The following is a 26,814-nucleotide window of genomic DNA, read 5'->3' as shown; positions in this document are numbered from 1 at the left end:
CTGAAATTGGCTCGTTGTGACTAAGGGTCAGATTAACCCAATTTTGGTTTAATGTGACAAGCAAAAAAACTTCCCTCCTCTATAACCAAGCTGCAGCCAAAATGGAAGAGCTGACCCAGTGTCAAGACCGAGTAGTTTTTGAACGCTAGATCTTTCTTAGCACAGGTTTTTCCGTTTTGGAGTTCTGTGTGCGTGCCAAAGTGCAAAGCCAGCTTGGCTCAGACAAAGCATATCTAAGTGAAGCAAGTCACCTTCGTTTAATCAAGAGTCAAGAAAAATTACCATAATCATTGTAAGAAAAACTGCTTTGGGGACAAAAGAGAGGAGTTTTCAGACCATGTTATTATTGATGTGTCTTACTATCATTAAGGTTATAAATAAAGAGATTAATTCAAAAGTAGAAGGGCTTTGCTAGGCTAACTTTTGTCTTGTTTTCCTTGCTTTTTAAATCATGAATTAAAGGCACTGGTGGGTCTAGATGTTGTTGTGAGAGGTTACAAATTTCTCTGTCCTTTTTCCATCATGTTATGTGGTTAGAGGTTTTAAAAGGAATCCTTTGGACTTCAATTCAGCACAACACAGGCTGGGTACTGAGGTTTTTATGATATCAGTGACATGTTTGTGTGGACTTAGCTTAAGCACATGATTTAGTATCTCTCTGAACTGTAGCCTGCAGAAAAGAACAAGGAACCAGACAAGGTCCAAATTAGGTATGAATTTACCCTAAAGGTGAGTGTGCATGTGTCTTGGAATTGCAGTTGTCCCTGAAGATGATATAGAGTGTAATCAAATGGCCTGAAGATTCATACCGTTTGAACCCGATCTCCCTGAAGAATGATAGTGAGATCTACTAGGTATTTTCAAAGCAGGAAATACAAAGTTTGACCTGTCATGACCCATCTTGACTTGCAGATCTTTTGCAAAGATGGCCCTGGATTACAGCCTTCTGTAAAGTGTGAGGGGCTTGAGTTTTAGGATTTGCAGAGGCGGATACACTGAAATTAGTCCCATTATCAATGCAGGGGGTTTGAGGGGAGGGTTTGGTAGTTTAGAGCATCATGAGCCCGTGCAGAACTTCTTAAAATACTGGTGTTAATGCTACATCAAACTGAGCATGCTGTGTTGTATGGTCTGATACTAGTACCTGTAGAAGATCAGAATTTAATTTAAAAAATCCAACATTTGGTTCCTGTTCTGGAAGAAAAAGTTTCTGTGTTGATAGACAGACAACTACTGTGTATGTAATTTCCTAACCTTGTTTCCTATGACTTTGTTACACAGAGCTGCATGCGCATATGCAGCAGAAGGAAAAACTATAGCATAACCTGGTTACTAATGATGGTAGTTCCTTCAGGCTGAATGCAAGCATGGCATATGCTTATAAGACGCTTGTAAAACTTTATTTCCAAATAGCAGCAACGAGTAGTGGTTTCCAACACGTCTCCTGGAGCTCTGGAAATGGGTATTTCACTCAGCACTAAGAATAAGAGCCAGTTGGGATTTGTCCAAATAAGCTCTTCCTCCTTGATGTATTTTAATATCTCCGGTTTTGCCTCAAGTGTCTTCAAATTGGTAGCATTTCCCCTTTTGTTATTTTTTTTCCGAGACTTGAGCTTTCCATGCTAGTGGTCCAGAACCTAACAGTCTGCTGAAGATAAACTAAAATAGGATGTCTCTGTTGGGCATGTACCATCTCCTAAAGAAAAAATGTGAGAGACTCCAAATTTTGAGTTCCTCATCTTTCTAGTGGAAGGAAGTTTCTCTGGGCATTACCTTTTGTTTCGATACAAAAAAGGCTGATGGAATCAATTACAGCTTTTTCTTCTGTTTTCAGACCTGAAGTAAGAAAGCACAAAAACAGCAGCGCACTTTTGCCCAGTACATTGCGATGTAATCGCATCATTCAATAAAAATTACAATTGGCTCCACAGTATAAGGGAGAAGGGAATGAGAAGCTGGCAGGCAAGTTCTGGCTCACCTTAAATGTATGCATGATGAGCGCATCGTATCAATGGAACTGTAGATAGGACTAGGCCCTGGGGGTTATATTCTCATTACGTTACCTGTTCACAAAATGTGAAGGGGGAGCGGACTGGCAGACTCCTAAGCTTATTAACTGTTTTCTATTTGGGGAAGATTAAGTTTTGAAGAAAAACATCCAGTAATCACTCGCGTACTATTTATATCATCATAAACTTGTGTCAACTTAACTGATTTTAATAATGATTATTATTGTAAAAAACAGCAACTCTTATCTCCACCGCTGCACACGTGCTGTGGTAATGAGGAATTTTCCCTTTTTTTCCTTCTCCCTTCTGCTCCTTCACACAATACCCTGACTTAACTCATTTTTCCTCTCCTCTCCCCCCCTAGCTGTCAGTCACTGTCACATTACTTTGTATCATACGCATCAAGAAGAGTAGCTTTTTCCATCAAGTAAGCCAATTCTAAAGCTGCCTTCCCAGAGGCTACACAGATTGTGCAAGCTGGAGGAGCTCAGGAAAGAGTAAACTGGACAATAACAAAGGCTCCCAGGGCTGCTTCTGCCTGCCAATCTCTCATGCATGTATTCACCCAGCGCTATATCTAGGGCATGCCTCCAGGGCCAGAATCACGTCTATCAGCTCAGCGAGCAGACCTCCTATCCACGCCATTAATCACAGTAGGGGGGAGGGAAACGGCTCATTACGCTACATCAATGATATTGTCCATTCTGTCTTCAACAAATTACAGGAGTTGTCTCAGCGTTGCATTCAGCATCCCCTGACTTTTGAAGTCCACGATCCAAGAGAAGGGTACAAAACTTCTTAACAGGAGAGTTTACCTGTGGGCGACAGAGGGTTAGCCAGCAAACTGAATTTAATGAGTTTAGAATGCTATAGCAAGGCAAGCTTTCCAAGGGATGTTTTTTCTACTGTTAAATCTTTGGTAGTGTTCCTTCCTTCTCACAAAATGATAGATTTGAGGGACTTTTTCTATTCTGCAGCATTGTTTTTGAGCCCCTCAGTCCACTTCCAGTATAGTTTGTGTGTGTGACATCTGTAAGGCATCCTTTATGGCTGACTGACTTCAGGTATATTTGAGTAAGATCTTCCTGCAGTATTCTGGCCTTCCTTAAAGGTCCTGTGCTTTGCCAGAGAATCCTATGACTATTTATGGGAACCCTTTCAAAGCAGCATGCAGAGATTTATCCACCTGGCTGCCGACGATGTTAGAAGTCATATAACTACATTTTTGCTCACAGCTTTTAGGCTTGACACTTTATTGCTCTCTTTTCTGCTTATGTACCTATAAATGAGCCCTGTACTTCAAAATCTGTATCATCTAGGTTTCACTCTTGCACGTGACACGACAAGACGAACCTCTTGCCGTGTAATGACCTCACTGCTGCAGGGCTCATCTGTATCAGTTTTGTACAGACCTTGCAAGGTTCTCCAGCTCTTCCTGGAAGTGTTGGTGTGTTACTTGGTGTTTTCTAAACTCACCCTCCAGTAAGGTTTAAGGTCTTACCAGGCTTTCCTCCTGGCTGATTTTAAGGATCACTGTAAAGTGCTTCCCTCGGTCTCATGAAGTCTGCGTTGTAGTGGGCATGCATGTGATGTTGTTTTGATGGTTCTCAAAACAAGCCCACCTCTTACTAGAAGAGCAATGCTGCCTATTCCATAACAGACTTTTATTAGGTGACCATGCCTTAAATTACAACACAGATATAATTGTTCAGTGATCACCAAGCCTGATGTTGGGTCCAAAGCTTGCATGAGACATCTCTAGGTTTAAAGGGTTACCTTGGAGATACGCTAGCCTCTTCCATATCACTGGATGGTTTGTAGTGATATGTAGCAATACGGTCCTAAAGTTATGATATTAGGAGGAATATGTGCCTATCTCCACATCTCCCAAGAGGTGAAATAGAGTTGTAGGTCTCGCTTGCTTTGAGACCTCTTCATTTGGTTAGTTATGAAAAGTTTCTACTCTGATTGGAAAATCCCAGGATTAATCTTTAGACATGTCAATATATTCTTGGGTACTTCTGCTCGCTTTGTAAGCATGTAGACTTCAGAGATTTTTTTTTATCTGGTTGTTGTAGACCATTTAGGATAGTAGAGCATAGAAGAATTCAAATGAAAGGATTATAGCTATATTAAATTTTTCCTATAAGCATTGGTCATAGATACATCCATCTTTTAATGCCCTATGCAGCAGACATTGAAACTACTGGTATGAAACCCCACAGCAGCAGTTAAAGCAATGCTTAAAATTTGGAAATACTGTGGGCTTTATTATTGATCTGCCTTATTTGAAAGTAGAAATTCATGTTGTTGGGTTAAAATAAGTTTAGAAACAACGTAGGAAATAAACCCTTACACCTGTGATTCTTCCCGTGGGATAGAGAGATACTCATTCATACTCACATCTTTTTTTAACTGCTTTTTCTAACACTTATGCCACACGTCTAAAAAGTTGCATTAGTCTTGCTGTAGGTGGCAGGTTAATCAGAAACCTTTCACAGTGCTATGTTTTCATCCTTCAGATACTTATAAGAAAGATGTGAACTTAAGAGGAACTTAAGCTGCTATCATTGTTTCTAGAACCGTCAGAACTATTTTAAAAAGTAATTTTTAGCAAAATTTGCTTTTCCTCTGAGATGCTTTTGCTTTCAGTAAAATTTTCCCTATTTGCAAATTAAAAAAGTATTTCACGTCTGATAGTCAGATTTAAACAACGGGTCAGATAGTTAATGTCTATGAAACTCAGACAGGTATCATAGGTTTTCTGAAGTGACTACAAACCAAGAAAGGGTGGAAAATGTTGAGTACACCAAATGGCCAGGATGGGAAAAGCAATGTCAAATAAGAGCCAATCATATTTAATAAGTTTGATTTTGAGTTCAAACTGAAATTCAGAAAGGTGGCTTCCTTAGCTGTTGATAGGAATGTGTCTCCTACAGTACCCCTTAGACACTGATAATTAGTGAGGAATGACAAATGTTTGAAGATTACAGTAATTTCGGGTGAGATAAGGAGCATCCCAGGCTACAAATCAGATCTACTTTATGGAAGCTCCCCGTAGCCTAAAAGAAGAGGCTGTTTGAGGATGCATTTCCTTACTTGGCAATTGCAGCTGTCATGGTCTGTTAACCCCGAGTGCTAGAAATTGGTTGGTGTTGGCAGAAGTGGACAAGCTGTAATGCAGTTGGCTTAGTCTTTTATTTTACGTGTGACTACTGGATTTGGAATTCCTTTTCCTTCCCATTCCTTGCAGTGTGTTCAGGGTGGTTTATTGGTAGGTTAAAAGCCAATGTCAAGTCCTCCGTACAGGAAAACTGAGAGCCTGCTGACACGCGTCACTGTGCCACAGCATGAGTGTTGCAATCCATCTTGACTAACGCGTTTGAGAGTTGAACTACATATAATCAATTGCACTCTTAAAACTTTAATGTCTTTGACTGTACCATGTAGCACTACATTAATTTAGCGGTGCATTCGGCCTCTGCATTCGAGGGTCAAAAGCTTACATCACCTGGCTTGGGCAGTGCCTGACACGGCACTGCATGATTAATGAGAAGCCTTTAATTCTGGTCAGCCCGGGCAGAAAGCTAAAGGCAGTATTCCCTAGAGGAGAAGAGGCAGGAGAAAACATCCCCCAAACCATTGAATCCTTAACAATTGCAGGGCCTGGAAGTGCATGATATGTTTCTGAAGGTAGAGGATGAATTGCTAGCCAGTTGGCGAAGGGGGAGGAGGGCGGAAGACTTTTCAAAGGTCAGGAGGAGGAAGCACAGCAACATGAAGAGCATTGTTCATATTGGAAATCATTATCCGAAATCAATTGGACTTTTCCAGTGTGCACAACTAACTAAAGGATCCTCAGTAGCTAGTTTTCCACTCGAATAAAGTCTTTGACAGTCGATGAAACTTAGGACTTGTCTTTAATGATTAATCTCCCTTTTTTAATTTCAGGGATAAATTTTATACAGTAGCTGTATTCATCAGCATCGATGACAACTCTGAAACTTGCATCCAAAAAAAGACTTTAAAAGCAGACAAAAACTTTAAATGAGCCATATGCACTGACTTACTGATTTATATACATGGCAGATACTTGTCCTTCCCGAAGCAAAGTGCTTTAATGGTGGGTGAAGTGGAAGAATCTGGTATTACTAGCTAGAATAGGCTTTGCTGTGTCATAAGTTACACTTTTGTTGGAAATAAATAACAAAAAAGCGCGACTTTATAGCTTAGAAAGAAGGTTAGATTGCAAAGACACAGTGGGCAACACTATTTCAAAAAAATCCTTTATGGGGGGGGTCATGGGACATGGAGAGTCATCTAATCCAGCTATCCAGCTGAGCGACTCTGAACTAAAACCAGTGTGGTCTGCAGTCTCCTGTTGAATTTCATGTTCTGTCTCAGGACTGGCAGCAGATAAACTTTGCTGGATTCCTGTGAGCGAGTTTGGAGGAGCTTTAGCTCCCTGAATGTCAGCAAATGTTGTAAGTTTACCATGCAAGTTTGAAGATAAATGGAATAGAATTAATAAGCATCAGTAATGGCTTTATAATTGAAATAGTATAGACATTAGAGGTACACAGGGTGTTAGTAATCATATTAATTATTTGTTAACAGAAAGACAAAGTAATAAAATTAAAAATCAAAAAGCTTAGTTCACATGCAGATCTAGGGGGACATTTTGTAACAGAAGTAATTGCTTTTGCTTCATCCTCAGGGTGATATTATCTGTGTCTAATTGTTTTTCCTGAAGAAAGCAGAGCAATCTAAAATTCTAAGTAATGCACAACAATTGTAGGGGTGAAAATAACCATATTTTAGAAACCTCTTACAGCATCCCGCCCCAACTCAGTGAAAGGAAGCAGTGCTGCTAGGAAGGGTAAAGATAAATGGAATTACTTTTCTATTAGAAGTATAATAGACTTTATTAGTTAGTCACCTGTGCTCAGAATAGATCAGGTGTCAGGGAGAGCAAGTAGATGAACATGTACCTTGTGAGCTGTCAGGAGCAGATCAGTGTGGGCTTTTTAAATAATAATTACCCACTTCCAGAGAAATGTTTTAGACAAAAGCACAGCTGCTTTATTGATGATGCCTTTTGTGCATAAGGATGAATATTCTAGTTTGTTCTTTTCATTTTTCCATGTAAATGTAATATCATATTTCCATAACACTCTTTTAGGAAATGGTGCCGTTCGCTATTAAAGCTTGCATAATAAAATTATTTGTCAGGGATTTAATTTGATCAAAGTCGGTTATTTGTAATAAAGTGCCAGTGGCTAAGAGGGGCTGCTGCTTGTATGCAGTGCTGGTAATGGCCTTGCCCTCCCCAAGCCACTGCACAACCAGCTGTCCTGGGGTTATCTGTGGCAGGGCACACAGAAGACATCATCCTTTTTTTGCATCCTGACCAGTGCTCAGAGGTGACAGCAACTGTTTGCTTCCTTGTGGTCAGAGCACCAGATCCGCTATTCTGGCACAGGTTAATAGTCTGCTCTGGTCTGGCAGCTTGATTGACGTGAGTGAGGTCTGGGAGCAAGAAACTCTGCAGCTGGTGGTTCTCGAGGGTCTGCGGCACAGATGGGGCCACCCAGGAGTCTAAATGGACCAGCCATGGGCTGGGTCTGTTCTGGTTCCCCCCTGGACTCAGCGGGGAAGGGTTTAGATCTGCAACACGTTGAACCCCTCCCAGAGTTCAGAAGATCTGCTTTGATCCTGTTGTAACATTGCACGTTGTGTACACCCACCTTTGTTCTGCCACAAATATTGGTTACAGCCCGCTACCGTTCGGCTCCTCTGCGTCCTGCCCCTACAAAACACAGCAGAAGCTGGAGTTAAGGAATGAGCCTTTACAGAACTTTGTCAAATTATATTTAATTTTGGCACTGTAGCCCAGTGACAGAGCAGAATGGGACTCTGGATGTGGAGCTGAGCTAGTGCTGGCAGCAGTGATAAGGAGGAGAAGCTAGCATGCTTAAATTTGTTTTTCAGGGCTGGCTAGGGACTGGCTTTAGATCAACTCCCTTAGGAAAATCACATCCCCGTCACAGAGAAAGGAAGCAGAGCAGTGCTAAATTTGATGGCAGGCTTGACGATGGGGACTCTTCTTATGCACTGGTAGGCGGGAGAGGAGGTTGGCTGGCTGAGACCATCGTGCAGTGTTCATGGCAGTGCTGTTATTCTCCTCCATGGAGCGGATGAGCGAGATCCCCATTTAACCCAAGCTGTGCAGGTATTTACCAAGTGAATATCCACATACCCATATTTCAGCTACAGGCCCAGTTTTGTATGTTACCGGAATAATCATTGTATCTGTACATCTTTGCAAATGATGGGAACAACGGTACCATACAGAAGCTGGAAGACTTGTATTATGTGTGTGTTTTAAAATCCTCTTTTACTGCCTTTTTTTGTGAATTTATGAATCTAAATGTGACAGGATTTATCAGGATTCCAAAGAAGAGAAGAGAAAAATAATTAACTATGTGTTCTGGTTAACTAATATCACACTTAAAAAACCTATTGAAGGATAGATAGGTTTCTGCGAGAGGGTGGTTTTTTTCATCTTTATATGAAGTGCTGGAAAATGACTGTAGCTAGAGGCAAGATGTTGATCAAGATCAGTCCTGCATCTGGTTGTGTTGAAAAGCTTTCTGGTGCAAAGTTGCTCAAAGCCTGAGTATGTGGACATAGTCTACTATCCCTGAGAACTGGGTCAAGAAAAGATTGCCTCTCCTTCCTCTTCCCTCCTCTTTCTTCCCTGTCTCCAACAACCCAATCACGAGGAACGTAGTGGGAATTGCACTCCTTTCTGCAGCACTGAGTGTGGTCACTTGCTAGGATCACTTGGATTTCTTCCTCTAACAAATTCAGTATATTTCACCATTAGATGCATCGTATCAACTTGGCAGTGTAGCAGCTTTCAAAACAGCAAGTATTTTTAGGTTCTTTGCCGTCATGTCAAACCAGGGCTTCAGACCTACATGCCAAGACAGAACACCATTGTTTTTAGCTAATCTCAGGTCTCAGTGTTGTACCAGATTGCCATCCTCAGCTTTGTGTGACTAAGTAATGTCTCTAAAGCATGGCAGCGTAATAGGATGATGGGCGCTATGAGGCGTCTTATGGATGTTTAGAACTAAGACAATTCATTAGCTGATGTATCTCAGCGTTGCTCTTGCCCCCTTTTCTCATGAGAATAGTGTTCTTTATCTCACAATCCAAAGTAGAGACAGACCAAAATAGCAACAAGTTATTTTGTCTAGATTATATGTGAGGTCTCTACAGTATTGACTGTCAAACTGAAGCTACATTTTATTTCTGCAGCTGTTTCTTCGGTGTTCTAACGCTATTATTAATAGTACCTGTCACTTGTACAGCCCCTTAGCGTTATAAGGAGTTTGATAAACATTACTGGAAAGCATCAAAAATGAAGTAAACACTCTGCCTCTTACTGGCTAAACTGAATTCTTTAAATTACCTCACAGCCTGGTTTTGCCTTTAGCTTTAGCGAAACGGTCTTCCAAACCAGCTAGTTCCCTTTCTTTACACTTACATTTTCGGTAACTCGCTTCTACTATTGTAGTATTGGTACAGCTTTATCATATCGAGGCTAGAAAGTCATTACTGAAAATAGTATATACAGTTTCCGTGTCAGACTTTCCAGGCCACTTTAATTAAGTTAAGAGGTTAAAGTGATTTTGAACAAACACTGGAGCACATCTTGTTAGTAGTGCTAAAATGCTGCTAATAGCCATAGAAACTTCCTGCAGTTAATGATTCTTGATTTTGGTGAGGCAGCAGCAGCAGAAACATTAGTGTAGAAAGCACTCTTATTTCTTAGCATCATTTTTATCAGCTTATCGTTTTAAATTGCCACTAAGCAGGTGATGTGACAGGAGGAGTTCGAGCTATTCTTACAGTACCACCCTGATTACAAAGCTGGAAAAATCTGTGGCAAAAAATGTGTGCTGGAAATAAATGTGAAAACTTCTGACATACACTTGCACTTCTGAAGGCTCACCCGACAGGGGTGGTTTCTATCCAGGGTAGAACACACAGTCCTTTTAACATATTTCTCTCTTTAAATGAAATCGTTAAGCCTTGACAGCCAGTGCTTTTGGTGTCACCTCCTGAATTCCCACCGATGTGAAGCCAGGCGGCCTGTGCTGCAGAGCCCCTGCTCAGAGTCCTTGCCGGCATCTGAACCGGTGGAATAACCACCTGGCCCTGCCTGCTGGGCCCCCTTCACCCCGCATCCTCTCCATTCTTTCCTGAGCCCGCTCCTACGAATCTCGGGAGATTACAAAGCCATTGTTCTGTGCCACAAAACCAGGTACTGAAAGTTACAATAGTTATAAAAATTGCCCGACGCAGTCTCTGCTTATTCGAAACTCCTCTTGGCCCTGAGGGGCTCTGTGCCATGACAGGCTTGCCTGTCCGCTCCCAGCAGGCTCCGCAAGCCTTTATGTGTTGTGTCAGTATTGAAAATAGTTCGTGTTTTAGTGTAAATTACTGTTATTTGCAACTTTCAGTTTTGCAGTTCCCCACTGCAGAGATCAAGGACCCAATTTTTCCTTTGTGTACATCAGTGTGATTCAAGATTAACTTCAGTGAAGCCAGTCTAAGCACAAGCGTAAAACTAGGAGGAATAAAAGGAAAATCAGGCTATAAACTATTTAGATTTTATTTTTAAATAGCTAAATTAATGCTGCTGTTCTGCAGACACAGGGTGACCTGCAAAGTACTAGCTCATGCGTTACTAATGCATCTCCATTTAAATGCAGATTTTTGCTCCTAACACAGAACTTCAGGGAAATCCTCTCCAGATAAACTGTAATAGGATACCAAATGGTAATTCAATATTTCACTTTAACTTGTGTTTCAGTTTATTGATCTTCATTTTCTATCATTTTGATGCAGCATTTGCCTAGGGGGAAGAGGATTACAATCACTATAATAAAGCTTTTAATTAATAATTACTTATTTTGATATTCCAAACATCCATGCCAGCAGAGACAATCTGCTTGTATTTCTGCACCTACTTTGATTTTCAGTGGTGGAAAGCAGCAAGATGTGACTTTACATATTGCAGGACGCAATCGAGACACACAGCTCAGAAAAGCAAGCGTAGTATAGATGTCACGGTGTACGTGGGACATGCTTATCGTGACGGTGCTTTGTTCTTAGTCATTTGTGGTCACAATAATGAGGCCCTGACTTGGTGAAATCCCGTGAAGTGGGGACCCTTGTGCTACGCAACTGCATTCAAGGGCTTTCCAAAAGGCTTCCATTTGCATGAAGCAGGACCGTTCAGCCATTCTCCCACCAAAATGACTTCGCTAAATCTACTTCTGCTAAGGAAGGACCTGCAGCTCCTAAACTTTTCTTCCAACGTGACCATTAGATACTGCAGTTAAACGCCCCTCTCTCAGCTATCCAGATTTTGCTGTGGTTTTGGTAGAGATGAGGGAATAACCAGGGGGCCTGCTTGTTCAATTAAGCCTTTTGAATTAATTGCATCATTTGCTTTTGCCATATATGATGTTTAAGAAGAATTTTTTTCTCTGTATATGCCTCCCTCAAGCCCTGCTCAAGTGCAGCTTATAAGATGTTCATACAGGACAGATCTCTTCTGTTGGACTGTACTTTAAGTATCCAATGAAGTCATAAAAATAATGTTTATAAGTCTATTAAATCATTAATACAGTTTTTAAGAGGAGTAACGTGATGTTGAGAGCTAATGTTTTTGCAGCACCTAACGTGACGAGACCCAATCTAGTTATAATTAGCCCACGCTATTTCTCAGTTTCTAGGCTGAAAGCCTGCAGTGCAACAGTGAACATGTTGCAAGCAAAGGCTTAGGTGTCATTTTCAGTACCATCAACTAAAAAAAATAAAACTCCCAACCATGGTACAGGTATAAATGTGGTAAGAGTCTTTAAAATACATTTTTAGGTTTGGGCTTCTTTGTTTGATTTTTGTATATAGCTTTAATACTTACAGGATGCATTTTGTTAACATCTCCAAATGTTGTTCTGGCAACTGCAAGATTCATCAATTTTCAAAATCTTACATCTGAGATTAACATTTTCCACGTGGCATCCTTAGAAAGATGAGCAATAAAATAGTGGAGATGGGCAGTCTTCGGGTTAATGAGACCTCCTTTGTCATATAACTTGGTCAGCCAAAGGGATGTCTAAGAAATAATGATCTTTGTGATCCTTTGGGAAGCTCACCTACGAGCCCTCTGACTTCTTCTCTAAATTATTTCCAACCTTCTCAAAGGCTGACAGGTGCAACCACCTGCCATGCAAAATAAAACCTGCTAGAAAAACATTCCTCCACTACCATGTCAAAATAAGCCCTGCCCGTGGCCATGTTTAGGTCTGAATTAGTGATACGCTCCGATCCACCAGATAGAAATAAGAATCTTCCATTACTGATTAGAACATAGGGCACACCATAAAAACCTGTCTCATAACAGGTTTTGTTGTTTGGGTTTTGGCTTGGTTATGTTTGGTTGGTTGGTTGTTTTCCGAAAGGCAAGAATAACGTTTGCTTTTAGTTCTGAAGTCCAGGGTTGTCAGACTTCAAAACTGCACCACAGAACTACTACTTCGTTACCTTCTCGTGTAACCACTCACGACCCCCACTGCTTTCCTTGGAGGCACGGCCACCTGGGCTCAGTGACGCCGAGCCGTGCTGGCTTTATAGATGGAGAGTCATGAAAAAATAGTATAGCTACATTTGAGGAACCGGGTAGAGTATTTTTCTCATCAGCTCTCTCTCATCTCTATTATCAGTTTGATTGGAACCAAAGCACTTAAGCAAAACTTCAGGGGAAAAATATGTCTAACACTGCTGGCAGGGGGGTGGGAGGAGTGGGAGTGGGGGTGTTGGTTTTGATGGATTACTTCTTGTTTTATCCAAATCAGCTCTTGGAGGTTCTCATAAAAAAAAAGACTGTTATTTGCCTGAAAAACTTTTCAGTCATCCAAAATAAAATTTCTTTTAATTAGAGAATTCCAAAAATCCCAGGTTTTGAGATTTAGATTTTGTTTTACAAAAAATCACAATGTGAAATCCTTTATTAAAATAATTTTTGGTACCCACTGAAACTATCAATACTAAATATTAGAAAAGAAAAAGTTGTTTTCTTTGAAATGCACCTCAGAAAAATAATCTCAATCGCGAGAATGTGGGGGGGGGGTTTAACGTTTTTTTTTCCTAAGCCATAAGCTCTTGCTAGGACTTAATAAATAAGACTGAAAGCCATTTAAAGAAAAGGTAATGGATCAAGCATGGACTGATAAAACTTTCCACTTGTTTGACCTTGTAAACTTCACATCATAATGCGTGACACAGCAGGAAGTTTTCCTAGAAGCAGTAGGTATCTCCATCCTCTAATTTCCTTTACTGGCTTAAACCTAGTTTTTCACATTAATTACTGTTCATTTATTGAATGGCAAGCATGCATTTTTAATTTTGTTAGTTGAAATGTTGGCTGGTTGTGAAACCAAGTGCTTGGAATCGGCCCATTTGAGCCACGTGAATCAGCAGTACTGTTTTATAGGTTTTGCATTTTTTCACTTCATTTCAAACTGATCCTTGCACAGCAGAAAATCTGGTAGAGAAAGATAAAAGGCTCCATCTAGTGGGCAAGAACTTTTTATTTAAAGAAAACAAAAGGCAAGACTTTCACTTAATTTTATGCACGGAGAAACACTGCTTTAGATTTTGTTTCATTAAGCTGCCATGTTGTTCTTAATTCTTGCCTTCTACAGAGCCATTATTTCATATGCAAAGCTGAAACATTAAGAATTATTCTGACAGTCCCGAGCAAGGAGCAATAAATGATACTAAATCAGTGGGTTTATAGAGTTGATCCACAAAGTTCTTCCTCCCCCCCTTTCAAGCTTCAATATATAGTAACCAAAAATGGAAAATTTGTGTGTCAACAAATATTTTAAACTATTTAAGGTTCTTTCCCACTTAGAACAGACTGGAAACATTCATAACTCAACAGTAACATTTAACACGGTATTTTGGGAGTATTTTTACACAGGGAACTCTGCCTGGGTCGTGCCTCATGTTCATTAAATGACCTGTTTACTCGCAAAGGGTGAAATCTGGGTTCTCTGGCAACTCAGTCCAGCGCATCAGCTTCTGGCAAGGCATAACCTCATGGGCCTCTGCTGTCTCTTCCAAAGGCAAACACCAAAACTTATTTGTCCTGGCATTTGTTTAGAAGCCTGCCTAGCGCTGTTGTGTGGCCAAAATCATCCTGACAGAATCTAGCACCTTTATTTTAGGTGCTTAATTGATCTAGTAGAGTGCTTCCCGCCCCCTTTGCTGAACTGCTCCAAGCTCCTGGGAGATTCACATGGCAGGGCTCCTCAGTTTAAAGCAGCAGTGAAACTCAGGTGCTATTCCCTCATTCCAACCAAACACAGCTAGGAGCGGAAACCTTCTCTTCAGTTCCTTTCAGGCTAACAACAAAGGCGGGAGCAGGAACAAGTAGCAGCAAGTGCAGATGTGGAAAAAGAGACACTGAACCACGTTCTGTGTCCTGCTTTTTTTCAGACTGTCTCTCATTTTCACGCCATACAGCCTGGCAAGATCAGTTCCTCCTGTGCAGCTTCCAGCAATGGGTGGACAGTGTAACATAGAATCATAGAATGGTTTGGGTCGGAAGGGACCTTAAAGATCATCTAGTTCCAAGCCCCCTGCCATGGGCAGGGACACCTCCCACTAGACCAGGCTGCTCAAAGCCCCATCCAGCCTGGTCTTGAATGTCTCCAGGGATGGGGCATCCACAACTTCCCTGGGCAACCTCTTCCAGTGTCTCACCACCCTCACAGTAAAGAATTTCTTCCTCATGTCCAATCTAAATCTACTCTCCTTCAGTTTAAAACCGTTACCCCTGATCCTATCGCTACACTCCCTGCTCAAGAGTCCCTCCCCAGCTTTCCTGTAAGCCCCCTTTAGGTACTGGAAGGCCACTATAACGTCTCCCTGGAGCCTTCTCTTCTCCAGGCTGAACAACCCCAACTCTCTCAGCCTGTCCTCATGCAGGAGGTGCTCCAGACCCTTAATCATCTTCGTGGCCCTCCTCTGGACCCATTCCAACAGGTCCATGTCCTTCTTGTGCTGAGGACTCGAGCTGGATGCAGTATTCCAGGTGGGGTCTCACCAGAGCAGAGGGGCAGAATCACCTCCCTCGACTTGCTGGCCACATGCATTGTAATAATACGTTACTACACCCAAGTTTACTACAGCCCAAGTTCACATCCACAATTGGAATATTTGTCTCCTGTGTGAAATCACAAAATAGAGCTTAATATGTTGGTTTGCACACCTCTTGATGACAGGGAGATCTCCATTTGCCATTGGCCACTTGACGGCAAATCCAGAGGATTCCTCTTTTGGTATTAACGCACGATTTGGCAATTCCAACAACAGGGCACACAGACAGGCTGATCTGCCCGAACAATTCTCCCCAGCTGCAGCTCTCCTTGTATCCTTCATGGAAATGTGACCCTCGGCGGCGCCTGTGAATAAGAGCTGTCATTTGGCTTGTTTTACAGACTGAAACAAAGGATAGCCTCAGAGTTCTTAACTCTGAACCTTTATACGAGCAAGGGCTAATACAAAACTGACTAGTCTTAGAATGCCCTTGGGGAAGTTTGTACATTTGCAAAATACAAGCAGTCCTGTCTCCAAAAGAGAGGAAATGGGAGATAAAAGTTAAACGGCTTTTTTTTTGGGGGGGGGGGCGGCGGGGAGCTGCTTTTATCTTTGGTCTCAGCTTGTTGGAAGTCTATGTAACCCTTAAAACGCGCCAGCTAAAACAATACAAAGCTGCTGTTTAAAATGTCACTGTTATTTCAAAATTGTCATTACAACTGCACTGTTCGCTGTGTCAAACTCCCCTAAAATTGATGTTAGCTATTCATTAGATTAATGCCATTTGGTTTCTAACGCATGTGGACACCTACCTCAATAGGCATGCAGAAGAAAGGAGGCAAGTCACTTACTTCAAAGCAAAAGTTGTTAAATAATACCACTTTTAACTGCTGGCCTTTGCTCTAGAACTGTTCAAATTTAATTTAAGAGATTATAGGCTTGCTGTGGAACTAAAGCAAATCCCACGTTTGGAACTACAGTAAGATCCTCTGCCTCGTTTTACTTTAAATACCTTGACTAGCACTGGTACTTGAGCTGATGCTAATGAAATACAAATTTCCAGATGTGGAACTCTGGGGAACACTCAACAGTCTGCTTTTGTAATAATCTGCTGTAAACTCAAAATGATATGTTGGGCATCAAGTATTAATTTATTCTCTCTACAGGTCATCATATAGTCTTATACAAGCCCTCCAATTAATATTTAACATCATTATTTTAGATGTTGTTTATCTGGGTTAGATTTACTCAGCTGTTTCTTCCTTCTTTGCGGGAGCAGCAGTCTTTACAGCAATAAATGAACGTCGGTGCATTTGTTTCGAGACTACCACTAAGTCTCTCTCTTCTTTTTCACAGCTAACCAGGTGCTGAAGTTTGGAACGCTCGTCAGTACTTCCAACACCTATGACGGCTCTGGGATTGTGACCATTGAGACGGACAAGCCTTTGCTGTGGACAATGGCTATCGAAATATAAAATGAGCTACAGCTGCCTTTTCTGATGTGACTCAGATCAAATTACTGCAAAAGTTCGCTGAATTAAGACAGTAAAGCTGTTCCGCAAGATATAAGCAGGCACGTGATTTTATGTACTGAATGGAAAACATGCCTGAAATAAAAATCACTTGAGATCAAATGCAGATTAGTAACAGTAATTGAGTACTTCTGGTACCTCACACTACTTAATCAGAAGACACATGAGGTGCCACCCAATACAATCACAAACAGAAGCGAATGCAAAGAAACTGCTACTGCTTAGTCTGGTTACTTCAGACTATTTTTACGAAGTATTTTATTCCAATACTGAACGATTTTTTTCCCCTTTTGCCAAAAGTTGCACATAGTGTAACTATATTAAAAGGTGATAGCACCGAGAGTAGTTAATCTCATTTTTCTGTCCTGGTTTGTAACATACGTAGGTGCTGGGGAAGATTTCTCAAGACTAATAATTGAGCTTTTCTACTTATGAAGCAAGCTTGCATACTGAAGAAGCTTCGGTTTTGCTGTAATACCAATATCAGATTTCCCTGTATTAAGTGCTTTTAAAGTCTGTAATAGAAGTAGCATTGTAACTTCTGCAAATACCAAATGCTTACAATAAACTTTTTGGAGTGAAATATAAATTTCTTAATCTCAATCTGAGGAGGAAGAGCATTGCATGTACCAGAGGTTTTGCAGGCTTAGTTTTTAAAATCAAAACATTCAGTCATTTAATAATGGAAACTTCCAGGTCAACAAATGCAGAACCCTTTATAATTCTATGTGCAGGTGTCTTACAGAACCAGTATCCAAAACAGGTGTATCTCTTATCCAACAGTGTGAGCAAGTTGTGGATTCACTGGACTGCTTAGTATCTCCGACAACTAAATTAATTTCACACTGTGCATCTTAGTAACCAAATAAGTTTGGCTTGCTTAATTATGTCATGTCACAACCAGGTCGAGACCATTAATGTCAAATTTCAATTGCCTAGTTGGAATTAAGGCACAAACGAGGCCAAATGTTGAAAACATACCAAAACAATTTATTCAACCACAATTTGAGTGCTGGAGAAGAGAAGAAGAAGAGGAGGAGAAGAAGAAGAAGAGGAGGAGAAGAAGAAGAAGAGGAGGAGGAGAGGAGGAGGAGAGGAGGAGGAAGAGTGCAAGCAGATAGTCACCACCCATGGACCCAGCGATGTCTCGTTGGTCATCTTTACCCAGGGTATCGTTGGTGGCAGGAGCTCAACCCTTAAGTCAGTTTGGCCATCTTTTATGCTTTCAGTTTTCTGGGAGGTAACCATCATTTGCATGCAAAGTGTAGTGGGGTGGTTCCAGGCTGTGGTTAAGTTGGTGCATGCATGGTAAAGGCCAGGGGGTCACACAGGAGTCTTTTGACCCCCATCTTACAGTGCCCGCTACTTAACCTTTCAGCTTGCGCAGGTGCACTCCACAGTAAAATCCCCCAGCAACAGCGACGAGGAAGTCAGCACAGTCCCACCTACGTCACACCGAAAACTGACTTTCCACTCCCCCTATTTCTAGTTGACAGCTCCTTGTGGCGATGACAGTTCCTTGTGGTTATTGTCATACAGGCAGGGTTTGAAGCAAAGTCTCAGTTCAGAGCCCCACATGCCATCAGAATGAGGACCGTCAATGGAAGTGCTTTATTTGATGGAGGTTTTTTTCCAGTCAAGTACATAATACAACCTGACAGGATTTCCAAATGCAGAAAGAAGTTACGGGTAATGATGGTGATTCCAGAAATCAGCAATAAGAATTCCAGCTGATAAGACACTTAAGTCACCACTTGAGAGGATACAATAATGCTGTTTTCTTGCTGGCTAACTTTGCTGCAATAATGCTTTTTACTAAGCAGTAAGTTAAGCCTTAGAACAGCTTTTGAAGAGAGGCTGTACGGTTGTCACCCTTGGAGGTTTTCAATACCCAACTGGACAAAGCCCTAAGCAACCTCGTCGGAAGGCAACGCTGACCCAGCTTTGAGCAGGAGGTTGGACTAGAGACCTCCCAAGGTTCCTTCCTACCTGAATGTTCTATTACAGTTGAAAGAAGTCACAAAACAAAACAACGAACAAAAAACCAAAACAACAGAAGAGCCCACCCTCTACTACTACTAAAACAAAAAAGCCTGTAATGTAGACAGGTTTGATCGCATGCACTTTAGAAGAGGAATAAGATGACAAGGATGTTTGAAAACCCAAACTGAGCTTGTTTAATAGCAAATGAGTTACAAAGCTGTGAAATCCTTGCAGCACGTGTCACAAGGTCTGGTTCTTCATGATGAATATTCAGCCACCTCTGTCGAGAGAACAAAGTAATCAGTTTCAACTAATCGAGTGTGATCTAGTGATCCCATCGAAGTCTTCATTTGTCCTCCCACCATTGCCTTGTTAGGACAAACATTACTACTGTTACAGCTTATCTACTATTTTCAAACATTTCTCCTTGCCTAGAGGACCACTCTTACAGGTATAAGCAAGCCGCATGTTGTGGTCACAGAATAGCATTTAACCTGTTCCAGTGCTAGAAAAGGAATTACATCAGTTCTGGACAATCTGAGGAGTTTTAATTGGTAGTGTTAGTACATCAGTAGCGTGGCTGCCGGTCAACTTAAGGTTGAAGTATTTCATGCTGCAACGTTCATTCCAAAAGGTACAGAATGCAGTTACGCGTACAATGAAGTTTCAAACACAATCTGGCACTCAGTAAAGGGAACAAGACCAGCTTTGTTCTGTGCCCTGTCATCTTCCAACACACTCACTCAGTTTTCTCTACCTTACTGTCCATGCATTTACTTCGGATACCCAAATTATAAACTGGAAACAGTAGAGTATGTAAGAGCCAAATAAGGCAAATGTTCTGTGGATAAACACACACTGAGGAACGGGAAATAAAAATATTTGATGTTCAGTTTTGAAGCAGAATACTCAAAAAAAAATAATTAAGAACTATGGATATAATGTTTTGCAGCATGCTAAATTAACGATCTACTTCCTGATCAAGTCCTTTGAATCAATACCTGTCTTATTACACTAGCATGTGAAATGCAGAGATACTAAAGCAATGTGGATCCTTTAGGGCTCACTAACGTCCTCTATTTAAAATTGAGCAGGTAGAAATGAGAGTAAAATTTAGTGAAATTGAAGGTTCATATTTACTTACACAATGATATTGTTGATTGGGATATGGATCAATTTGACAAAGAAACCAATAAATCCCATTATCGCAAAGCCTATTGCTGTTGCCATGGCAATCTTCTGGAACTCTGCAAAAACAAAAAAAAAATTTAGTCTAGGAAGCCTCATGTATGGCGTAGAGGTGCGCGCTACAGTGACCAGAGGAAAATGGTACAAATGGTAGAAAATGGTAATGCTAACACAGGAAGCAGTTCAAAAGCAAACTGCATTGACCTTGAGAAACAAATCTGCTTTTTCAGAAGACAGATGAGATTTTAAGAGAGAAGATGCTGCTTTCCACGAAGCATAGCTGATCTCAATTTTTTTAAATAGTAAGCAGAATCAGAAACACCCACAGTCTTTAACAGTTCATGGACCATTTATTCCATTATCTTTCCTTCACAGCTCTACAAGCCCTGAAAAAAATTCCCAATACAGTATCAAAAATGGAAAAGCTGCATCCTGCCACAGGAAGACAGCTTCTTAAGCCCCCACAGAAATTGACTACATAAGTGATATTCTCAATTATTTTAAGACAGCAACCATGAAGGGGACTAAGAAGGTCAATAGCCCCTCACAACCCTGTCACTCTGACAATGAATGAAGTTTCTTCCTGATCTCAACAGATGTCAGTAAAACTTCATCATGATCATGTAAATAAAGCATCGTAGCTACCACCATTAAGGACAACCAGTAACATTCTGGCTGTAGTTACAGCTTCTCTCTAATGCCCTTGGGAAAGCCCAAAAATCTTCTTCTGTACTTCCAACAACAAAGTTCCTACTGACCTAATCAGGCAGTCACTGACAACTGTGAAGTACTGAATCGGCTCCGAAAAAAGCAATCCTAGCTCCTTTCGAGACTCCTAAAATGAAGCGTTTCCTCCAAGGTCATGTAACGAGCAGTTTCCTCCAGAATTTCCCCCAAATTGACTGTAATCGGTCAAACTTGCCTACTGTGTTTGTCTTTTCAAAGTGCACACAAGTTCTTCGCAGATCAGTTTACCCAATACAGGAAAATGATTACTTGCCTCTCTCAAAATGCCTACTGCTAAATACTTAGCCTGTTTCATAAGGTGAATTTTAGCACCACTCACACACACCTGACTGAATACACACCAGAAAAGGACACGTTCAAGTTTATTACATCCAGAACCATAAACCCATTACCAACTGGACAACTGCTCCAGTTTAAATCTCATACTGGAAGCCAAGAAACATTCACAACAAATAAATGACATCACATACAGAAAGATACACGGTAAGGCAAAGATGAAATAAGGGTTGTGCTCTGTTTTATTGTGTGCTTTACCTTTCCTGTCAGGCTTGGTGCATCTTTTCACAAGTCGTATGGAGTCTTTTACAAACTGTCGGCTGGGCTCCACGAATTGCATTACCTGATCCATGGTTACCTGCAAAGATGAACGGATTTAGTACTGGTGCTGCCATGCGTATACTGTGAGAGAGAATTTTTTGGTTACAGAAGTAGAAGAAGGGCTGCAAAACCCGCAAAGACTTAAGATAATTTAAAACGTCGTATTCCCAGCTAACTAGCTTTTAAGAGATACTTTCACTTTGCAGAAAATAAAGATACCATATCAATATGTAAACATGATGACTTAACACTGCCTAGAAAAAATAAGAAAAAGTATGCCTTTTGGCACAGAGGAAAACAGCAGCTCCACCACAGCTTCCTTTCACCTTATGTCCCACGCTGTGCTTTTTCTGAGAACACTACTGAAGACATCGGAATAGGCAAAAGTCACCCGTTTCGAGAAATCCCCGACACGAAGGCTGGTGACACTGACACAAACACCGTGGCCTAATTTTATTCTCAGAAGAAGCACCCGCCACCCCACGCAGAACCCCAGGCCAGCGGCATCGCCGGCCACTGATCCACACAGACCCTCCGATAGGACGCTCCCTCCTATCGGACCCTCTCCCGCCCACTCCCCTCCTTGTCGCGACAGCGGCCGGGGCCGGCCCGCCCTGGATCCCCCCACTCCCCCTCGGGCACACGCAGCGCGGGCCGGCGGCCTCCCTCCGTGGGGAGCTTCGGCCCCCCGAGATCCAACCCCCCTCCCCCCGGGTGGGGACCGGCCCAGCGGGACCGGGAGCCGCCGAGCCGGGCCCGGAGCTGCCTTACCGCCCCCCGCGTCTCCTCAGGCGGGGGGACACCCAGGCGGGACGCAGGGGGGGGAGGCCGGCGGCGCCGCGCGGCCCTTACCGTTGGCGCTGCCGGGCGAAGGCCACGTCGCACAGCGGCGGAGGGCGATCACGTCACCGGTACGTCACGTCACCGCGCTCCGTCCCGGCGGCCGGCGGGGCGGGGCGGGGCGGGCTCGTTTTAAGAAGAAAAAGGAGGATTTTTGAGGGGGGTGTGTGTGTGTGAGGTTTTTTTCTTTCTGGTTCCCGCCCCTCTCTCCCCGCCCGCCCGCCCGCCCCCCCCCAACCTTTCCCCACTTCACGGCGTCAGGGCCGGCCGGGGCCTAGCGGGGCGAGCGGCCTGGCCTGGCCTGGCCTGGCCTGGCCTGCTCTGCTCTGCGGGCAGGGGGGCCCCGGCCTCTCCCTCTCCTTCTCCCGCCGGCTGAGCGCCCCCGGCCTCTCCGTCCTCTCCCGGCGGCGGAGTGCCCCGCCAGCCCCGCCTCCGGGGAGAGGCCTGAGGGCCCCAGGGCGGGGGGAGGCTGTCGGTGAGGCCCGGCGGGGGTTGCGGTCCGCGACCCCCGGGGGTGCGGGCAGGTGAGGTGGTTGATCCGCCCGTAGTTCATCCGTGCGGCCCTTCTGTGGACGTTTGGCAATGGATTTGCTTTTCCATGCGGTTGTAGGCATAGGCGATCTGCAGGGGTCGTTTCCAACCCCTACAGTTCAGTGATGCTGTGATCCAAGAGCCTTGTAGCAGGAAAGAAAGGGAATACAGTACCAATATATCTATAACAAAAGCTGTTTGGTCAAGGGAGGGGTAAAAAACAACGTGAAAACCTTGTTCAGACTGTGATTGCCCATGAGTCAGACACCTATGGGCTTGTAGGAGCATTGAAGCTGTTCAGAGCTACAGGAGTTCATCACCTTGGAAAACACTGACTCCCGTGGTTTTTTTGTACAGAGGAGTGTTGCTTGGAAATGGGAAAGCTTTTTACATTTCGGCACCATAGGCACAATGTAGAACAATTCCTTGCATCAGGGGGTAAAAGAGGCTGTCACTGCCTAAAATGAGTCCCTTCTTGCAGGTTTTGAAAGGCAAATCAGATCATGTCATAGGTAAGGCAAGAACAAAGATAACATTTAGTGACTTTTATTCTTAATTTGCTTTTGATATTATTAATTTCAGACTAGAATTCTGTTCCTAGCTGTCTGCCACCTTTGAGTGTATAGAGTACTCAAAGTTTATTAATTATTCATCAGTCAGGCTATGGGGTTTTTGCAGACAGATTAGGCAAACATTTTGTTCATCTCAACTCACTATTGGATTTAAATGTGCACAAAATATTTTCTGGGCTTAATTTTTTGCTGACAGCCATCATGACAGATAAAGTACCATGACACCACAGCAGGGTGGTTTTGGATATTCCATGAATTTTTTGACAGATGCCTGCCTTCTCTTTGCCCACAGGGCAGGTCCCTCAGTATTACCGATCACCTTCAAATATGAGCTTTCTCTCTGGCTTTGGAGGGTAGAGGGCCTTGGGCTCCCCTACAAGTTTTCTCCAAAGGCCTGACTTTGAATTGGATTTTGCTTTGAATCAGACCTCATCTAGCACTATGCTGCTGATGGGGCCATAATTTTGGTGGCCAAATTCTGCTGGAGGTTTTCCACTGGCACACCAGCATGGGAAGATTAGAGTCAATTAAGCCTTCCACAACAGATAGGCCTATCATTGGCCTGTTGTTTTTGAGGCCAGTTTGCAACTGCAAGGATGAGCAGTCTCACCACTTTGGGAGAGGAAGATCCATAAGGAAAGCAGCTGAGGGCATCATAGCCAAAGTGCACAGTGCCTGTCAGGGCAGAGCAGGTTGCTAGTGCTCTGCATGAGAAGCTAGTACATGAAGGCTGCCTTTGGTCATTTTTTGGTCTGTTTTGTTTTGGTTGGTTGGGTTTTTTTTTCTCTTCACTGTCACAGTTAAATGCTAGAGACTTTACCGAGAGAGGAAACTCACATTTCCAGCTGTGCTGTATGATGAGCCTTGCTGTGAATCACCGCTGCAGGGGAATGGTTTCCACAGCACTAGGTTCCTGAAACAAATGGCAATGATTGGGAAAAAAAAAAAAAAAACCAACCAAAAAAAACCCTGAAACAAGAAGACACATATGTATGAACAATTCATGACATAGATTTCTGGTTGGATTAGATTATTGCTGCAATAAAGCTTTGTTCCCCCACCCCCCCCAAATTCTCAATTTTAAGTTATTTTTCCTGGGGATAAATGTTGTGGACAATCCTAGCACATACTGCCTGGCTTAAAAATGGGACTTTGTTAGAACTGGTTTGTTACTACGTGTTTTCTGTGATGGGGTAGAAGATATGGATTGTCCTCTGTCTTGGCTGTCCCTCACTGTCCCACGATGAGCTCTTTTCTTTCCCTTCCAGGCTGCGAGTTTGGACTTCAGCAGTTTGAGGCAGAGGCAGAGACCTGTTTTGTGCACAGAGCGCATTTGCTGTGCTTCCTCAAACTCTTTTCCAACTTGCAAGGTTGGGGACGAAAGTGGTGTGCTTGCACATGTAAATTTTCATGACGGTTTTACAAGTCTGCTTTTATGACAATATATAAGCAGTAAATAATCATTCTCTCAACAGAAAAAAGACAGTTGTCCTATATTGTAGTGTGCTGATGCTGATTTGTTTCTGGATATTCATTTTGCATAAACTGGAGCATCGTTCTTTTTATTATTTTTTGTTTTCCTCCATCCTATTGTACGCTCCCAAGGATGAGAGAATTCTTTTGATGATAGTTTTACTTTGCTTATTTACACATTTTGATTTGCAGTTTGTTTCTTGTCCTTGGGAGGACATGGAAGATAAATATCTGCATTAAACTACTGTCACGTTAGATGATGGTATAACATCCACCCCCCCCGGATCTGGATGCTTATGCCCATGCTTAGAAGGGGGAGCGAGATAAATCTCTGCTTTAGTGTCTCCCATTCCATGCTGCCTGCCCCAGCGCAGATCCCACTGCAGCCTGCAGAGCGTGGCAGGGTGACAAGAGCCAGAGAGCTGACAGCAGTTGCAGCAAAAGTAGTGTGGGATCAGCTGGAGAGGGGGAAAGATACTGTCCTCAGGATGAGAGGAAGCTCAGCCTCTGTGTGCTGGGATGGCAGAGCAGCGGGTCTCCAAGCTTCCTTGTTTCCCTGTGGGAGGTAACCCTGCTTTCCCTGCCTTGCCTCCACTCCAGCCCCAGGGAAATGGGAAGAGTGAAGTGCCTGCTCCTCCTGCTCAAGCTCCTGTGAGGCTGGTGCTGCCTGGCTTCAGCAGCAGCTTGAGGGTCTGGGGAGTGTTCTTCTCTGCGTTCCAGGGGCGAGAGACCTGGCAGTCTGGTTTTCTTGTTTTAAGGAGTACTGCCATGTCCTAGAAGAAAATACTTGGGTGTGGTGACCCTGGCAGGTTCCTGTGGCTCCACAAAAAGTGATACAGTTGGGATACGGGGTCTCACTGAGCTGTCTCCTTACCATCCCAACCCCTCCCATGATGGACTGCAGGAATCGAGCTGCTTCTCAGTAGGAAGGGCAGAGGCGTGAGCGGGTGGCAGGAGGCACTTGGCTGTGCCGAGGGTCTCCAAATGCCTTCCTTGTGGCAGGGCATGAGGCAGCATTTGAACTGGAAGGAGGCAAGGCAAAAGACTGGTTGCATCTCCAGGGGAGTTTTTGGGAGGGATGGATTGTTTGAGCAGGGTAGCCTTTGGGGACAGAATCTGACTTGTCTTCATGAATTCGAGGGGAAATGGTTATCCTGAGAGGCAGCAAAGGCAAAGAAAAAGACAGAAGGTGGCAGCTTGTGAAGACAGGCCACTGGGGACAGTGGGCATCTGAGTATGCTCTGCGACAGAAAGCAGATGTAGCAGAGAACAAAGATGAGATTTACAGCCCAAACAAGGGACGAGTGCAGAGAAGGAAGGGAGAGAGAGGAGGAAGAGATGTGATGGACTTCCTTGGGCAGAGCGGCCTGTTGGACTGTGCTGCGGGTAGATGCCTCCTCAGATCTTCAAAGGCGGCAGCACAGTAGCCCCATTGACTGAAGACGTACTAATGATCCATCGCTTGACAGTCGGTGTTGTTGGATGACTAAATGACTATAAAATTCGGTCTCTAGAAATTGCTAAGATATGTGGGACCTTTTATTTCTTAATTTTACATTATCGTAAATATGTTTGATTAATTTATATCTTGAGAAACCTTTGGAATATCTATGTGCTTCTGACATTTAAAAATTATTTTTAGCTTTTCATTCTCCTAAACGATCCCGAGTCTCTATTTGGACTTGATAAGCACATCTGCGTGATTTACAGTGGGAAGAAAGATGATTTCCCTCCTCAGTAGCTGTACAGATATAGGGGAAGAACATAAATTAGGAATTAATGTTAGGAAGGAAATGATAGCTCAGATTCGGGGTTCAGAAGGAAATGATGAAGTACTTGTGGTCCGTGTCTTTGGGCTAGCCTCATTAATTATAGAAATGCCACTAGATCAGGCTTTAATGCCATGGTTGTGAAAGGGAATGTCGCTAGTATGAAGCAGTCAACAAGCCCCATCCTTTGATTTGTGCTGCTTAATTTTCAATGGAGATGAAATGTGGGGATGAGGGAGGAGTGCTGTTAAAATAGATTTTTACCAGTGTTAGATTTATTGTGTATAATTTTAAAGATGACCTTTTAAACAAAGTCCGTGTTCAATTTCATTTGAAAGACCTGACGAGTGAGAGCACTTGGAAGATTTGTATCTGTATAATGATA

At 42.8% G+C, this 26,814-nt stretch overlaps 2 protein-coding genes across 7 annotated transcripts in view; one reads left to right on the top strand and one right to left on the bottom strand.

Annotated features, from left to right (window-relative positions):
- Nucleotides 1–17,318, top strand: part of TPK1 (thiamin pyrophosphokinase 1) — a 306,866-nt gene extending 289,548 nt beyond the window's left edge. For all 5 annotated transcript variants that reach the window (XM_063325637.1, XM_063325636.1, XM_063325640.1 and 2 more), the window contains one exon: nt 16,554–17,318. In XM_063325637.1, the coding sequence (XP_063181707.1) occupies nt 16,554–16,672 (119 nt within the window). In that variant the 3' untranslated portion in view covers nt 16,673–17,318. The remainder of the gene's footprint in view (nt 1–16,553) is intronic.
- A 998-nt stretch (nt 17,319–18,316) lies between these two features.
- SEC61G (SEC61 translocon subunit gamma) lies at nt 18,317–22,224 on the bottom strand. 2 transcript variants are annotated; one of them, XM_063325641.1, is made up of 4 exons: nt 22,097–22,224; nt 21,182–21,281; nt 19,857–19,959; nt 18,317–18,992 (listed from the first exon to the last, which is right to left on the bottom strand). In XM_063325641.1, exons 2-4 carry the CDS (start codon nt 21,273–21,275, stop codon nt 18,983–18,985), a joined length of 207 nt encoding a protein of 68 aa, XP_063181711.1. In that variant the 5' UTR covers nt 21,276–21,281; nt 22,097–22,224; the 3' UTR covers nt 18,317–18,982. The 2 variants fall into 2 exon arrangements, with proteins under 2 accessions (XP_063181711.1, XP_063181712.1); XM_063325642.1 differs by having other exon boundaries at nt 22,016–22,139.
- Nucleotides 22,225–26,814: the final 4,590 nt, after the last annotated feature.

The sequence above is a fragment of the Chroicocephalus ridibundus genome, chromosome 2 (assembly GCF_963924245.1).
Source record: "Chroicocephalus ridibundus chromosome 2, bChrRid1.1, whole genome shotgun sequence".
Classification (NCBI taxonomy): domain Eukaryota; kingdom Metazoa; phylum Chordata; class Aves; order Charadriiformes; family Laridae; genus Chroicocephalus; species Chroicocephalus ridibundus.
The sequence above is the reverse complement of the archived record's forward strand: the minus strand, read 5'-3'. Positions and strand labels throughout refer to the sequence as shown.

What these genes read in the sequence shown, in the direction of transcription:
- SEC61G (XM_063325641.1), bottom strand. Translation starts at nt 21,275, where the DNA reads ATGGATCAGGTAATGCAATTCGTGGAGCCCAGCCGACAGTTTGTAAAA. An exon ending in CACCAAGCCTGACAGGAAAG is followed by an intron (nt 19,960 to 21,181) that starts GTAAAGCACACA and finishes TTGTTTTTGCAG; the next exon opens with AGTTCCAGAAGATTGCCATG.